General features: G+C 28.8%; 1 protein-coding gene and 1 pseudogene across 1 annotated transcript; both read left to right on the top strand.

Annotated features, from left to right (window-relative positions):
• Positions 1-2517: 2517 nt before the first annotated feature.
• LOC136092499 (U2 spliceosomal RNA) lies at positions 2518-2678 on the top strand (annotated as a pseudogene).
• An 11765-nt stretch (positions 2679-14443) lies between these two features.
• Positions 14444-15073, top strand: LOC136092048 (uncharacterized). The gene has a single exon (XM_065819767.1). It carries the CDS (start codon positions 14444-14446, stop codon positions 15071-15073), a length of 630 nt encoding a protein of 209 aa, XP_065675839.1.
• Positions 15074-17766: the final 2693 nt, after the last annotated feature.

Genomic DNA, 17766 nt, shown 5'->3' with positions numbered 1-17766 from the left:
TTTTTTTCAGGTTAACAGCTAAATATCAACAAACATGTTTTATATGTATTGAATTTTAAAATTGAAATAAACTACAACATGTAGTTTTCCTGTTTCTGCCTACACTTAGTTCTTTGTAAAGGTGTGGTAAGTTAAGAGTTATTCCTTTTTAGTAATCAATTAACTTTATCAAAACACAGTTGTAGACATCAAGTTATAGACTTTTTATCAGTCTTATTAGTCAAAGAGCTAATCTTGTGGCGACTAATAATTTCCTTCAATTAGTCAAAGCTACCGTTGACTGAAAATTACTCCAGTTTTAATTTTTTGTTGTTGTTGTTCATTATTAACTTTTGTTAGTTCTGCTTAAATACCCATAATTTGATTTATATATTACTCCATAGTATATAAATTGTCTATATTATATGTATATATTTTGAATTGCATGTATGTTTTATATATATATATATATATATATATATATTTGCATATTTATGTATATATATATATATATATATATATATATATATATATATATATATATATATATATATATATAAATATATATATATATATACACATGTGTGTATATATATGTGTGTGTGTATGTATATATGTACATATTTATATGTATATATAAGTTTTATCTTGTCATATATACCTTATTTTATCATTTATATTTATCTTATTTTATAACTTATACTTACACTAAAGCAGTTTAGTTATATTATAAATCTTATTTATATTTAAAACTTATATACTTATATTTATACCAATACTATATACTCTATTATCTTAAAATTATTTATACTTATTATTTAAATATAAAGATTATTTATACAGTATCATAAAACTTATATAGTATTTATAAATATATCTATCATATTATTTATTATTATCTGACTCTTATAAGTAACTATATTTTAGACTACAATTATCTCTGTTAGAATTTACACTTATCTCTGTTAGAATTTATAAATTTCAAAAGTGTTACATTCTTTATTTTTAAAATTTTGTTACATTCTTACTTTTCATCAAAATACTCAAACACGGTAATGCATAGTGTTCACTAGTATATAAAATATAATATATAGACTAAAATTTGAAACCAAAAATACAATAAAACTAATAAAATAAAAATATAAAAGTCATAAATGAAAATATAAAATTAAAAAAATAGAAATGAAAATATAAAACTCTTAAATTAGGAATGAAAATATAAATCTCATAAATTAAAAATAAAAATAAAAACCTAATAAAAATACAAATATAAGTTTAGTTCAACCAAATACCCTTTTCTCATCTTCATTATCCTAAATGCTGAAGTGGATAATATGGTTGTTAAGTCTCCTTGTGGTGTTTGTTATAAGACCGTAACATGTAATCAAAAAGCTATACAATGCGACTCTTGCAATAAGTGAATCCACATTAGGTGTAATAATGTTGATAAAAAATTCTACAACTCTTTGATGACTGAAACTGGCTATTGGTACTGTTTTAATTGCTTGGAAAACACTCTACCATACTCTTCTCTTACAGATAAGGATTTTAAGGTCACTATAAATGGTGCAAATACTTTTACTTATAATTTATTTTATGACACTTTATCTAACCTAAATAATCTTTTTCAAAATAAACTTGACAATGATAATATTAATTGTAAATACTATGTCATAGTATTTACAATTAATATTAATATACAATTATATGAAAATATAAAACTCTTAAATTAGGAATGAAAATATAAATCTCATAAATTAAAAATAAAAACCTAATAAAAATACAAATATAAGTTTAGTTCAACCAAATACCCTTTTCTCATCTTCATTATCCTAAATGCTGAAGTGGATAATATGGTTGTTAAGTCTCCTTGTGGTGTTTGTTATAAGATCGTAACATGTAATCAAAAAGCTATACAATGCGACTCTTGCAATAAGTGAATTCACATTAGGTGTAATAATGTTGATAAAAAATTCTACAACTCTTTGATGACTGAAACTGGCTATTGGTACTGTTTTAATTGCTTGGAAAACACTCTACCATACTCTTCTCTTACAGATAAGGATATTAAGGTCACTATAAATGGTGCAAATACTTTTACTTATAATTTATTTTATGACACTTTATCTAACCTAAATAATCTTTTTCAAAACAAACTTGACAATGATAATATTAATTGTAAATACTATGTCATAGTATTTACAATTAATATTATCATTGTCAAGTTTATTTTGAAAAAGATTATTTAGGTTAGATAAAGTGTCATAAAATAAATTATAAGTAAAAGTATTTGTTGTATTGTAACTCTGTTGTATCATAGTCTATGATACAACAGAGTATAACAAAGCTATTAGTATTAATTCCATAACCTATTTACATGTTAATATATCATCCCTGGCATATTACCTTAATGATCTAAAACATCTGCTTTCCCTTATGAATAATAAACCCAATATCATTGCTATATCTGAAACTCGCTTAAATCACAACAAAACACTTAGAACTGATATCACTTTAAATGGCTATGTCTTTGAAGGTATCGCTTCTCGGCTAATGGCTAAGATCAAGTGTAGTATCTGTTCTTATTTCGGCTTCGGAACATCTCTCAATACACCAATTCAAGCCGCGTTACGGAGAATTTAAAAAAAAAACTGGATCGAGTTTATGAGGGAAATAAATCAAGTCAGCTTTTAATTCTTGAGTAAACGAAGTATAAACAAACAACATAAACTAAGTCAATAATCTTTTAAACAAATATAAAACATATATAGATCAAAATGGATTATGATATAGTATGTAGTATGAAAGTTGAAGAATTGAAGTCTTATTTACGTCTTCGTGGCTTGAAGATATCTGGAAAGAAAGAAATTCTTGCAGCTCGAGTATATTGTGCAATGGAAAATAATGTTATGCCTATTAAAACAGCTAAAGAGGTGGAACATGATATAAATACTGAGTACAAAAAAAAACTTTTTATTAACGGTGTTGAATTACTTGATCCTTTTAAGCTCAGTAATGCCTGGCTATCAGAAGACGAAGGCCTAACTTGTTGGCCAATATTATTATATCCTGATATACACAATTATTTATTATTTAACTCTGCTGAAATAGCCAGTAAAGACTTAAGTAACTACAAAACGTGTAAAACCTATAGTTACTTTAAATGTGGCTGGCTTGAACCTTTATTTTACCATCAAGTTGGAATAGAAAGTGAATACTGTTATTTAAAAGGGAACAAGCTATGGATTATTTTTAATAAAAAAACTGCTAAAATAGTTTCTGCACATTGTACTTGTCTAGCTGGTTTATCGCAGACATGTAATCATGTTGCTGCAACCCTCTTTCGAATTGAGGCTGCTGTTAGTAATGGTTTGACGAATGTAGCTTGTACTAGTTCAAAATCAGAGTGGCTTCCCAACCGCAGCATAGTAGCACCATCAAAAATATGTGACTTAAAATTTGATCGTGATGAATTTGGTAGGCGTGGAAGAAAAAAGTGTTCCCTAGTATCAAATGAAAAGCGTAATTACAACCCATTAGTTAACTGTGGCTTAAAAAATTTAAATTTAACAGACATAGCAAAAGCAATTGAAACCGTTGCTCCTCATAGTATCATAACTTCTGTTGTACCTAAACCTGACATTTATTATATGGAAGAACTTATTGTGTCTTCAAATGTTATCAAACCTACAATTTTGACCATGGATGATATTATTGTTATGTTAGACAATAATTTTTCCTTCAGTGAAAACATGAAAACAAGTATGACTCAAATAATTGTTACTGATATAGAGCATATGACTGTAGGTCAAAGCACAAATGAGCTATGGTTTAATTTTCGAAAGCGAGTTATAACTGCTTCAAAAGCTCATGATGTTCTAAAAAAAATGAAAAAATTAACATGGGCATTAAAGTTGATATGTGGTCATTACACCAAAGTATTTCAGGGCTAACATTTGTGAACCCAGATATACCTGCATTAAAGTATGGGAGAGCAATGGAAATTGAAGCAGCAAAGCAGTTTTTTGAAGTGATGAAATCTCTTCATCAAAATTTAACTTTTCTAGCTTATAGGAACTATTGGTACATCCTATAACAGCACAGTTAACTTTCATCTTATATATTTTATTACTAATTCGCGACTGAGAAAATAAATATTTACCCTTCTAAATTCGTTCCAGGACTTTTTCATGCGCGATATTAATAATGGCAGAAGTTCGCTTGAACTCGTGCATTGGTTACGGTGTTGTTAGATAGCATAAACAGCACATGATCGAAACCGTGACTGTCGAAAGAGGTTCTTGGCGTAGTCTCTTTTTCGGTGTCTCCTTTTACAGCCGGAAACCTCAAGGCGATCCGTCCACTCCGGACGTAAAATGGAGATAAGCCATTAAGTTGGCGCTGTTCAGTTTCGGCTGAGTGGCAACTAAACCCTTAAGTGGGCCTAACCAAAGCCTTAAATGGGCCAAAAAACCCTTAAATGGGCCAAAATATGGAGTCTCGGCTCCTTAATAACACCGCTTTCTAGGGCCCTGTGTAAGTCTGGTTTCAGCTGTAGGTCACTCTAGTTGGTTGGTAAAAAAAAAAAAAAAAAAAAACTGATTCTCATTCTAATAAAGAAGGAACTATTATATTTATAAAATCTGAACTAAATTATAACTTGAGATCTGACCTCAAAATTCAGAAAAAAAAAAGAACTAGAATCAACCTTTATTGAAATTTTAATGCCATCAGAAAAAAATATTATTGTAGGTTGCATTAATCGTCACCCATGTATGAACACTAGTGAGTTCAATATCACTTATATACAAAACTACTCGACAAGTTATACCGTTTAGTTATACAGTATACCTTGCTGACCATCTTATTCAGTTCATATCCTTTCCATGCAAGAACTTAAAACAGTCTCATTCCAAACTATATTGTAGATGTTTTTAAAATTTTGATGAAAAAAGTTTTCTTAAAGACCTTACAAAAACTGATTGGCTTTCAATGAAACAACAAGGGAACTATTGTGCCAATAACTCTACTTCTAAGTTTTTGGATGCACTTAAAAGTTTACTTGATAATCATGCCCCTTTCAAAATGTCTACCAAAAAAGCTAATAAACCTTTATCAAAGCCATGGGTTACTAATAAAATCATTATGTCAATACAAATTAAAAATAAGTTGCACAAGAAGTTTATAAAATGTAAAAATGAGAATTTAAAGCTACAATACTTTCAAAAATTCAAATATTATAGAAATCAAACTAGTTACCTACTGCGATACTCAAAAAAAACATATTATTCAACCTACTTTAATGAAAATCTAAATAACCTTAAAAACACCTGGAAAGGAATAAGGAGTATTATTTATATTAAATCAAAGAACAACAATAATATAGATAGTTTAAATATTAATAATAAAACTATAACTAACAAGAAAATAATTGTAAACACATTTAATGATTACTTCTCTTCAATTACAGATAATCTTGCTAAAGAAATTATACCTCCTAGATTTCACTTCAGCCACTATCTAAAAAACCAAAATCCTGATATTTTATAACTCCAGTTACTTCTCAAGAAGTAAATGACTATATCTTCCTCTTGAATCCACAAAAAAGCACCGGACCCAATATCATTTTTTCAAAAATAATGACCTTAGCATCTCAAGAATTGAGCTTCCCCTTGAGTATTATAATAAATTAATTTTTTGAATCAGGGATATTCCCTGACTTGTTTAAAGTTGCAGAAGTTGTTCCAATTTTTAAAAGCGGCTGTAAACAAGATCCTTGTAACTATTGGCCTATATCCTTACTCTCAAATGTAGGTAAACTAATTAAAAAGCTCATGTATAATAGGTTACTTAGTTTTTTAAATCTATCAGATAGCTTATATAGTCTGCAATTTAGATTCCGAAAGAAACACTCTACTAACCAAGCACTCATAGATATAACTGAAACCATACGCGAGGCTTTGGGTCAAAAACAATTTGCTGATGGAGTGTTTGTTGATCTGCAAAAAGCTTTTGATACTGTCAACCATGAAATTCTATTATTAAAGTTGTATCATTATGGTGTTGGGGATTTGCTCTGAACTGGTTTAAGTCACATCTAAACCATCGTCCACAAAGTGTTACTATTGATAATATCTCATCCACTACTAAGTTTACGTCTATAGGTGTTCCTCAGGGTTCAACTCTGGGTCCCCTTCTTTTCCTTATCTTTATAAATAATTTAAACATTTGTATTAAATACTCAAAGGTGTATCATTTTGCTGATGACACTAACCTTCTGATTGTAGATAAGTCTTTAAAAAAGCTAAATAAGTACCTAAATTATGACCTGAGATCACTGGTTGCGATCAAACAAAATATTTTTGAATGTCAAAAAAATTGAATTAGTTCTATTTAAACCTCAAGGCAAAAAAATTACCAAAAAACTTAATTTTAGAATTAGTGGTTAAAAACTAAATATTGTAGATAAAATAAAATATCTGGGCATATTATTTAGATGAAAATCTTGTGTTCATTCAACAAATTAAATCCATATCAAACAAACTAAGTCGAGCAAATGGAATGCTTACCAAAATAAGGCATTTTGTGAATTACGAAACCCTTGTGAATATTTGGCATGCTATTTTTAACTTTCATCTACGCTATGGTTGTCAGATATGGAGACAAAGCTCATCCATTTTAAAAAGAAAAACTTATAAATCTCCAGAATAAATCTTTAAGAATAATTCACTTTCAACCTAACAGTTTTAGTTCTGACATACTATATAATCTTTCTAAAATTTTAAAGCTTGACGAACTTATCTAATTATCAAACTGTGTTCTTGTATGGGACATTGTCCACAATAAAACGCCCAGCTGCTTCACTAGCTACTTTAAATTCACAAATGATATTCATAGTTATAAACTTAGGTCTGTATCTTATTGTAGTCTTTCTATACCTTTAAAACAAACACATAAGTATGGCATAAAGTCAATCAAGTATCAATCAATTCACTGATGGAACTCTCTTCCTGTTAAAACTAAAAAAAGGTTCTCCAAAATGACAAATAAAAATGCCTTCATAACCCATGTGAAAAAGTTTATCCTCAATAAAAATAATCAATGAACTAATCACCACCAAAATTTGTGGCATTGTTACTAAACCATGTAACATGTAGTAAATAAACAATAAACTAATTTCTATGCAATATTTTCTATGCTTAATTCTTTAAAAAAATTTTTTTTTTTTTTTTAATAATTCTTTTTATTATATTTTAATGCATATTCAATATTTCTATTTCCCTATAAATACTGTGCTTAAAAAATTCTGGTACACAACAAAACTCTCCAAGGACTTCTCCTTCTTTGACTTTTCTTTCCAAGTTGTTAAACTTCTTTTCATTTTCTTTCCTTCTTTTAACCTGTTATATATTTTGTTATTGATATTATTATGATTTTTATATTTTTATTTTGCATTATTGTTAATGATTATCACTATTATATATATAGATAAATATATAGTAAAATATATATCTATATATAGTAAAATATATATACAGATTATACTTTTTATATGATTTTTATATTTTTAAGATAAAAAGAAAACCAAGAAATTGCATTATTTGGGCAAAATTGGCCAAAAATCCACCATTTTTAAATATGTTTACCACTGAAAATACATAACAGTTCTAAATTTAATCGTTCAGGTTCACTTTTCTTTTATTCGTCAAAAATGAGAATAAGATCATTAATAACATTTTACAGTTTGTAAAAAGCCTAATTTAGGCAAAATTGGCTTAAAATACACCATTATTTAATTAATTTTACCCCCTGAAAATTAATAGCAGTATTAAATTTCATCCTTGATGTTCGATTTTCTTTTAATTATGAGAAATCAGGAAAAGATAGACAAATAATAGTCATTAATAATATTTTATAACCTTTGTATTTAGGCAAAATGAAGTAATTTTTTCTAACAAATTTATATTTTTGTTAACTTACATTTACATTTGATAAATATAAACTTAAGCGTGATCAAATTAGTAACTGACAAGTTCATATTTTTAATTTGAATAGAGGTGCTGTTTTAGTATTTCCTAAGAAAACCATGTTTTTGAAATTTATTGCATTAGGTACCTCACTTTGACATCAGATTGTGAAAAACGCTCAAGGGGGTTTTGGATTTCTACAATTGAAAGGTAGTAGAGGCTTTTAGGCTAAAAACTGCTTCTGCACTACTTAGTTTCCATTCGACCAATTTTAAGGTCTCTATTTACTAGACTATAAATAGAAGGACGTTTAACGCATTGTTATAGACCAAATGCGCCGCCCAGTTATTGAAATTCTATGCGGGTTTGAATTTTTAGCATCATTTTTTCAAATAATTAAGCCGACATTTTTGCTTCGCAAACTTCTTTTTGTAAACATTTTATTACCCGTAAAACACTAACATTTGGGAAATATAAATGCATTTTTTATAATTAAAAGTGTTTCGTGTGATAGTAAATATTTTCATTGATTTGAAAGTTTATTTAATAATAATTTATTTGTAAAAAAAACTTTGACGCCAAAAATAATATTTTTGTAAAGATACAATATGTGATACTAAAATGAATATTATAAAAGTATGAATGAGTAAAAATGAATAAGTAAAAAGAATTTTCTATGTAGCCTTTAGATCATTTATAGATTGAACAAGAGATTGTTGGCCACACTTCCTATATTTAAACTTCGCTAATCTCTTAAAGGGGTCCCTCCCCCGCCGCATTTTGCAATACGCTTTTTTGAGTACCCTCCACCTCCCTAAAAGTACCTACGCTTTTAACCTATTTATCTGACATTTTACGATATTTTTTTAATTTAGTGTCTCCTTTCTTTTTTAATTGACCCACTGCCCTCCCATCTCCTATACGCCATTTTACAGAACCCCTCTTCCCCTCCGAGTGTACGCACTTTATGGACGGTCTCAAACATTGTAACTTCTCTTTTTTTAACGGAAATCAAATCGTTTTTTGTCTCACAACTTTGTTTTGGTACTTTTTGGTATTCAAATTTTTTTTAAAAACCTTTTTTTATATAGTTTTGTTATACAGGAGTTATACAAGCGAAATTAAATATATAGAATATTTTTTAACTAAATAGTAAATATATTAACCACAATACTTTACATAATAATGTTTTTTTTATTTAATTGGATAGTTGACACACCCTAGTGGAAATATTTCTTACGAAAAAAAAAAAATACACCAGAAACGGATTGCATTTTCGAAACCACCGTTCCTTGTTCTATTATGACATACACTGTAAAACTTTACCTTGAAATTCACGGTATTATACCGTGAATTTCACGGTATAATACCCATAAACGCCAATACTATACCGTGATTTCACGGTACAGAAACGGAAAACATTTACGGTAGAATTCCGTGAATTTATATATAAATTCCCGATTTTCTACTGTGAATCTATTCCGTTTCTGTACAGTAAAATAATAACCATGAGCGAGATCTTTTCTCGTTCTCGTTTCTCGTGAGAAATGGGACTTATCGTGAGAAACGAGAAATAGAAAATTCTCGCGAGAAATAGAACGAGACTTAAATATTATATTATTTTCCAAATTAAAAATTATTATAGTTTACAAAATGCTTAATAATTTGTTTTTTTAATTAATTAATATTTTGACAAATTAAATTTTTAATTAGATTTTAAATATTTTTAATTAGATTTTAAATACAAAAAACTTTTTGTATAAAATTGAGCACTTTGGACTTAATTTCATTAGTTTACCAGTGGAATTCAACTTGACACATATTTTTCATATTGAAAAGAAATATTCTTGTCTCATTTCAACGATCAAAAATGTCACCAAGAAAAAACAAAATCTGGAGATATTTTCAAAAAACAAGTGACGGTGCTGAATGCAAGGCGTGCAAAAAGTCTTTGAAAACAAAAGACTTCGTTTTTTTTCGAGGTGACGATGTCACCTCGAAAAAAAACACAGCCAAGATTACGTTGAGTATTCTGAAAAAAACTGACGACTCTCTTCTTCCTCCTCCTAAGAAGAAACAACGAACCATGGTCGAAATGCTTGAAACAAAGTCCAAATATGAAAAAGACAATTCCATTCAAAAACAGTTTGACTCTGCAACGCTGGATTACTTTTGCATTGATCTGGCATCCTTTTCAGCAGTCGAAAGAAGAGGTTTCAAGAAATGGTTTGACATTCCAAACCCTAAACTGAGCCTTCATCACAGAACAACATATTTAAGAAAGCATTCCATTCGGTCAAGAGAAGATCAAGCTGGAATGAAGAGCATAATAACGGAGATTACGCCAAATCTAAAAAGTGCTGCATTTACTTCTGACTTTTGGACTTCTAGAGCTCAGGACTGCTACATCTCTTGGACTTTTCATGCTTTTGACGAAAATTGGAGACTACATCACTGGACACCCCATGTCCAACAGTTCCCAGGCAGACACACAGGTATCTTAATTGAAGGAAAGCTGGATTCTTTCTTAGAAGAACTAAATTTGCCTGCTGATTTGTCAATGTACTGCGTGAACGACCAGGCAAAAAACATAAAACTTGCAGTCAAATTGTCAATGCGCCTTGACCAATACTTGTGCAAAAATTATATTTTGCAATGTGCAGTTCGAGACTCATTTGGAATGACTGCTGGAATGGATGATGCGTTGCAAACATGCAAAGATTTGGCTTCTTTAACTCACCAGTCAACAGTTGCAGCTGAGTTTCTTAAATCAGAATCAGACGCTCAAGGAATCAATTTTAGACAGTTACGACAATCTGTTGACACAAGATGGAATAGTGAACTGGATTGCATGGCATCTGTCCTACATCTAAAGAGTGCAATTATCAGCTTATGTGCAAATGAAGATATTTTTTCTTCAAAGACCATCAGTGCATCACAGTGGAAATCAATGATCAATTTATTGAGACGGATGGAAAAAATGGCTACGGTGTCTTGTATGCAAAAAACTTGAAAAGCTGCATTGAGAAAAGATTTCCTCTTTGTCACATTGGAAGCTTATTGAGTGCTGCAGCAAACTACTTAAATCCTGCTTTTAAGGGACTTCACTTGAAGCTCTTCAAGTGAAGTCCCTTAAAAGTCCCTTAAATTTTAAATTTGAATACCAATATGATCAATCTATTTAGGGACCTGCTCATTGATATGAACAGTACAACCACAAGACCAGATGTAAAAATTTTTAAGCAGAAATCTGAACGTCTGTTTAATCTCATTTCTTACGATCAGTTTTTAAAAGCCATTCCAGTCTGTGCATAGAATGATAGTTCATGGTGTTTCTTTCATCGAATATTTTAAGTATCCAATAGGTTCTTTGCCTGAGAGTGCCATTGAAGCCAGAAACAAAGCCAACAAAACTGCACGAGTAGATCATGCACGTTTAACTTCTTTTGCCGAAAATACTAGGGATACAGCTAATTATCTATTTATGACATCTGACATGTATCTATACTGCAAGAAAAACAAAATGCAAGAGGTATAAAGCTAAACTGTAAGAAGATTCAGCTGATAACTCTTCTTAAGGTAAGTATTGGAGAAAGCTTTGTGTATCTTTAAATTTAGATATTTAATGTTATAGCTTAATTCTATTAATGATAAATTTTAGGTGCTGGTGGTAGCCAATCAGATATTTCTGAGGTCTTTTCACATAAGCAACACAGTATGTTTTTTTATGCTTGGAAAAAAAAAATTTCAATTATATCTATTTATTACAGTGAATACAGTTTTTTTCTTGAATGTATTATTATTAGAATTAGAATTTGAATAATAGATAATTTCTATAATAAATGTTTATATATTAAACTATACTATTTATTACAGTAATGAAACTTTTTAAAATTTTAATGTTTGTTGTTAAATAATTTTAAAAAGTCAAAGAGTAATGGTTCGTATTAAGAAAAGAAATCAAGGAAGTATCATTGAACCATGCAGCTGTAATTAATAGGCAAGTGTTAAAAAAACGGTTATTTTCAGTTAACGGTTATTTTACTTTAGCAATCTTTTCTCCCCATAAACCTCGATGAGGTTTTCCAGCCTTTAGTAGGTAGAGATTTCTGTGACAACCAGAACATATATCATTAGGATAGCTGCACACATCCAGAGAATATCCTGAATAAACAAACAACTTCATCATTTCTTCTACAGTTCAATTTACACTACTTAAAGACTTTGATCTGGCTCCAAACATTTGCCAACAACAGCAGCATACAGCATCTCGTTGAAAAACAATATTTTCCATTTAAACAAGTTAAAAAAGAACTAGATAAGCTATATTTTTTATAATCTGCAATATAAGATATTATACTATAAATAATAAAATATAAATTTATAGGTATCTTTAAGATAATAAAAAAAAAATTAAATATATATATATATATATATATATATACATATATATATATATATATATATATATATATATATATATATATATATATATATATATATATATATATATATATATATATATATATATATATATATATATATTTAAGAAAAGTAATATAAAAGCACAATATCCACATATAAAACCCTTTTTAAGTTATCTTTTTTGCGATTATATAAATTTCTTTATATAATCGCGCACCCTGGATTTTATTTGCTATGCGAAAGAATTATACTTTTAATGTTGCCTAGTTTGTTATTTTTAGTTAACGTTTGTTTATAAATAAAAATTATCATTTATTTTATATTTTTATAATTTCGTGTTATTTCTATATAATAATTATTTAAACATTTTTCAGCAATTGATGATAATAAAAACCAGTTTTTTCACACCGTAAATAGTTATTTTATTTCTATTAAATTTTTAAAGGCGCAAAAAGGAATTTTTTAAAAGAAGTTGGTTTTTTATATTTTAATTCATATATTTTTAACTTCTAATGTAAAAAAGACCACTTTTTAGTAACTTTCAGACCTATGTTTTTATATGATTTCTAATCAGTATAATATTTTCAATCATAATCAATTGAAAAAATGGGTAGGTGGAAACTATCTTAACACCCTGTTTTGGCCCATTTTTGGCCCTTAGCACTTTATTTTAATTTCAAAAACCCTTTTTTCTACAAATAAACTAAAAATACTCTTGAATAAAAACAGTTTGACTCAATTGACACGACATAAAACCTGGCGGTCTCTCTGGTCCACTGTGATATGGAATTGAGATAGATAAAACATCATCAAGAATTACCGTAAACAGCTCTGGAAACTGTTGCATCAATTCTGGTAGCAGCATACTTTAATATTATTAAATAACACTTCACTGCAATCTGTACAACTTTTCAGCTGGAGTAGACTGTGAGCTTAGTAGTCCTTCGGATTCCCATTGAGACATCCATAACTGTCTCGCTTTCTTTTCATAGAAGGTTGTCTAGTTTCATCTTTTTGAGCAGATGTTTTTTCTTCTTTAAAATCTACTTCTGGCAAAGCGCCATGTGGGCGTTGAAGATAATCATACCGATTTACTGATTGTAATGTCAAACTGTCATGACCACAACATATTAAAATACCATTGTATTCATCCTTCAATGCTTCTTAATATTTTAAAACAATTATGGATGCAATAATATCCAAGTGATTCTTCAACGGCTTTCTTCAAACTGTTCGACATTCATCCAATAAAATCGGCACCATTGCAGTTTTTTCTGTTGTACAAAGACGTTCACCTGTTTCTAGTTTTTCAATTGTTTTCTTTTCTATTTTTTCCCTTGGTACATTAAATGACATGCACCAATCAGAAGGTCTAAAATAATTCGATGTTGCTATAATTCAATTTAATGAAAATGAAATACAACTTAATTTGTAATTTGAAATAATCGTTTCAGTTAAGATTAAATTTAACAGTTATTATAAAATTAACTTTCATAAAATGAAATATGGAAAGTGATTGTAATTATGTAAGTTACCGGCGCTAATTTACATCTCTACCCCCTATTTTTATTTTTGATTATGATAGAGAATTTTATCCTGATTAAGAATCGTATAAAAACATAGACCTGAAAACCAAAGGAAAGTTCTCTAATTTAATGTTAAAGTGTCAAAAAAATATACCAAAAACGCTAATGTTTACCATCTTTTTTTATAACACTTTTAAATTTCACTATTTAATTACGCCACCAGGTTTCTGTAGTTTGAAAGTAATTAAAATACTCATGAAAATTCCGAATGTATTCATAAAAATTCCGATGCAAAAAATTTGCAAAAAATAAAATGTAGTTATAATAAGAAATGTTTCTGTATTTCAGTTTTAAAATTAAAATGGCGAACGTTAGACGACCAACTATTATCGAATTTGGTAGGATTAATTTACCGGAAATTGGTCGCAGGTTTAAAAACAATGATACCGAGTGCATCCGGTGGTGCAGAGAGTTTGATTTACTTGCTATAAATATGAACTGTCCTCGATGTAACATCCAATTGTCGATGGAAAGATTTGGAGATGCATGCAAAAACAATGCAAAAAGAAAATAAGTATTCGTGTTGGAAGTTTTTTTGAAAGATCTCAACTGAAACTTTGGCAAATAATAGGTATTACTTATATTTGGACTCGTAGCGCCGGAAAAAGTCGTGGCCTTTCAGTAGAAGACATACAAAAGGATTTAAAAATTGGTAGCAATAAAACTGTAGTTGATTGGAATCAATTTTGTAGAGACATTGCTGTTACTTATTTCCTTAACAACCGTGTGCAATTAGGAGGGCCAGGCTCAATAGTGGAAATAGATGAATCACTTTTTTCAAAAAGGAAATACAACCGAGGTAGAACTAAAGAAGATCAATGGATTTTTGGTGCGTACGATATAGCAACTAAAGAAGGGTTACTCATTCCTGTAGCACACCGCGATGCAGCAACCATATTACCCATCATTATACGATGGATTCGTCCTGGAACTGAAATATGGAGCGATATGTGGGCAGCATACCAAGGTTTAGCAGCGCAAGGTTTTCAACATGGTACAGTAAATCATACTTTACATTTTGTTGATCCTGCAACAAATGTTACAACAAACAGGGTTGAGGTAATGTGGCAAAGAAGCAAAGCCAAATTTAAAGCTATGTTTGGACCCACAAATTGAGGAATGATTCATGATTATTTGTCAGAATTCATGTGGGCGCAACGTTTTAAAGAACATTCTTATTTTCACTTTTGAAACCAAGTTGTAGATGAATATCCCGTTTGATTATTATTTTTGTATATAGTAACATTTGTCTATCTAAATTATTATTATATTTAAAAAAATATGTATTCAATCTGAAAATAAAAAATAAAACTTATTGAAATTCGAAGTTTTTTAAAGAAAAAAATACTAAAATAAAAAGAAAATGCACAATAAATTTACCTATAGAATGTTTTAGCGGAATAAAAACCGGGCTATCAAGTTTTTTTAATGATTAAGTTCATAATGTTTACCGCCTTAATTATAACTTAGTCATGTTTCAAAAAAGATGGCGAATATTAGCGTTTTTGGTATAATTTTTTGACACTTCAACATCAAGTTAGAGAACTTTCCTTTGGTTTTCAGGTCTATGTTTTTATACGATTCTTAATCAAGATAAAATTCTCTATCATAATCAAAAATAAAATAGGGGGTAGAGATGTAAATTAGCGCCCAAGCATGTATACTAAGTAATATATACATAATTATATTTTTACTTAGTATAGTTGTGTAACAGTACGATATTACAAAGTATATAACATTATTTTATAAAGACTAAACTTGATACAATTTTAAAAAGAAATTTTGACCACCTACCTATGTTATTTGATAACCATGATTGAATTAGTTTTTGTTTTTGTATTGGCTTTAGCCCAAACAAGTCTTTTAATGTAACCAAATGATGATCTGCTTCAGTCTCCACTCCAACGTCCAGCTCTAAAGTCCTTGCTAGTTGCTCTAATAAAGTTGCATCTATATAGGGATGGATTCTAATGATGCTGGCTTTAATAAATTCCATTACTTATACAAATAAACAACACTGCTACAACAATGGTTTATTCTTCAATGATTTAATCTTCGATGATTTAATCTCTCTCTCTCTCTCTCTTTATATACAGGGCCGACGCTTACTGTTGTTCATATTGTGCCCCGCTCAAGGGCGCCGAGTGAAAAAGACGCCGTCAGGCGCCTCTTTCACTCGGCGCTACCTCACTAAATAAAAAAAATTAAAATTGAATATAAAAAAATTAAATGACATTATATAAAATATAATGAATTAAAAATAAAATAATAATAAAAATTAAAATAAAAATAAAAATAAAAATAAAAAAGAAATAAAATAAAATAAAATAAAAATAAAAAAAATAAATAAAAATAAAAAATTAAATAAAAATAAAAGTAAAAAAAAAATAAAATAAAAATAAAAAATAAAATAATAAAAAAAAAATAATAAAAAAATATATAAAAAAACAAAAGTGACATGAATTTATTAGAGAGATACTGGAAACGCGGGCGCAACGTATACCTTATTCTACTTCGCTATGAAAGCGCGCTCGTGACTTCGTGCGATGCGATCGGTGAAGATCGGTGAAGATCGAACTTCGTTCGATAATGGCGTCACCGCGACGCGCGGCATTTCACATATACACACACATGCTCATGTACGACGTTTGCGTAAAATGTAACATATAGGTTAATTATGATGTTTACGTCTAGTCAAGACCTCCACCCCAGGAAAAAAAGTTCTAAAGAATTTCTATAAACTTTTGAAACATATGGCCTATAGAAATTCTATAGAATTCTATAGAACTTCTATAGAATCTCTGTTAATTTCTATAAAAATTCCTATAGAACTTATTTTTCTTCTTTTTTTTCTATATAAAAAAAAGTTTTATGGCATTTTCTATAGAAATTAATAAACATTCTATAGAAATTCTATAGAATGCTATAGAATTTCTATAGGCAATATGTTTCAAAAGTTTATAGAAATTCTATAGGAATTCTATAGAATTTTTGTCCTGGGACTGCATTTGTCTTCTGTGTAAAACAAATATTTATTGATTTTCATCAGGCATTCATTATAAAATTTCAACGTAAGTATAATTTACAATATTAAATTATTGTCACAAAAGAATAAACGCGTGAAATTTTTCTCTTAAGAAATATTTTTAAATACTTGACAATTACAAAAAACGAATACTTTCTGATTTATGAAACCCAATATTGTATTTTCTATTATATTTGAGAACAATAAACTTTTTTACCAGTGCATTAAATTCGTGTATAGAATTTTTTATGGCACAAAATATAAATGAATTTTAAAATATTAATGTTTAATAAATTTTAACTTAAAATCCTTAGATGTCTGGAATCAAAAAAAATCAAAATTATCAGGCGCGCAAAAAAAATTGTACTATTGATGCAATGCAGCAACGACTCTACGAAACCGAAAAAAAAATTGGCGATCGGTCGTGGAACGAATTATTCATATAATACAGTATTTATCAAGACAATGCTTGGCATTTAGAGGTTCATCTAAAAATCTTTTTCAAAACGACAATGGAAACTTTTTGAAATTAATAGAAACCATAGCCAAATTCGATCCAATAATGTCTGAACATTTACATCGCGTTCAAACGTCTGAGAAAAAGAATATTAGTCATTATTTAGGTGATCAGATTCAAAACGAAATAATTAGCATTATAAGTGATGCTATTAAGAAAAAGATTTTAGAAATGCTCCACTCTTGAAAATATTATTCAATCATTCTTGATACAACACAAGACATAAGCCATACTGAACAGTTAACCATTGTCATAAGATTTGTTTAT

The sequence above is a fragment of the Hydra vulgaris genome, chromosome 15 (assembly GCF_038396675.1).
Source record: "Hydra vulgaris chromosome 15, alternate assembly HydraT2T_AEP".
NCBI lineage: Eukaryota > Metazoa > Cnidaria > Hydrozoa > Anthoathecata > Hydridae > Hydra > Hydra vulgaris.
The sequence above is the reverse complement of the archived record's forward strand: the minus strand, read 5'-3'. Positions and strand labels throughout refer to the sequence as shown.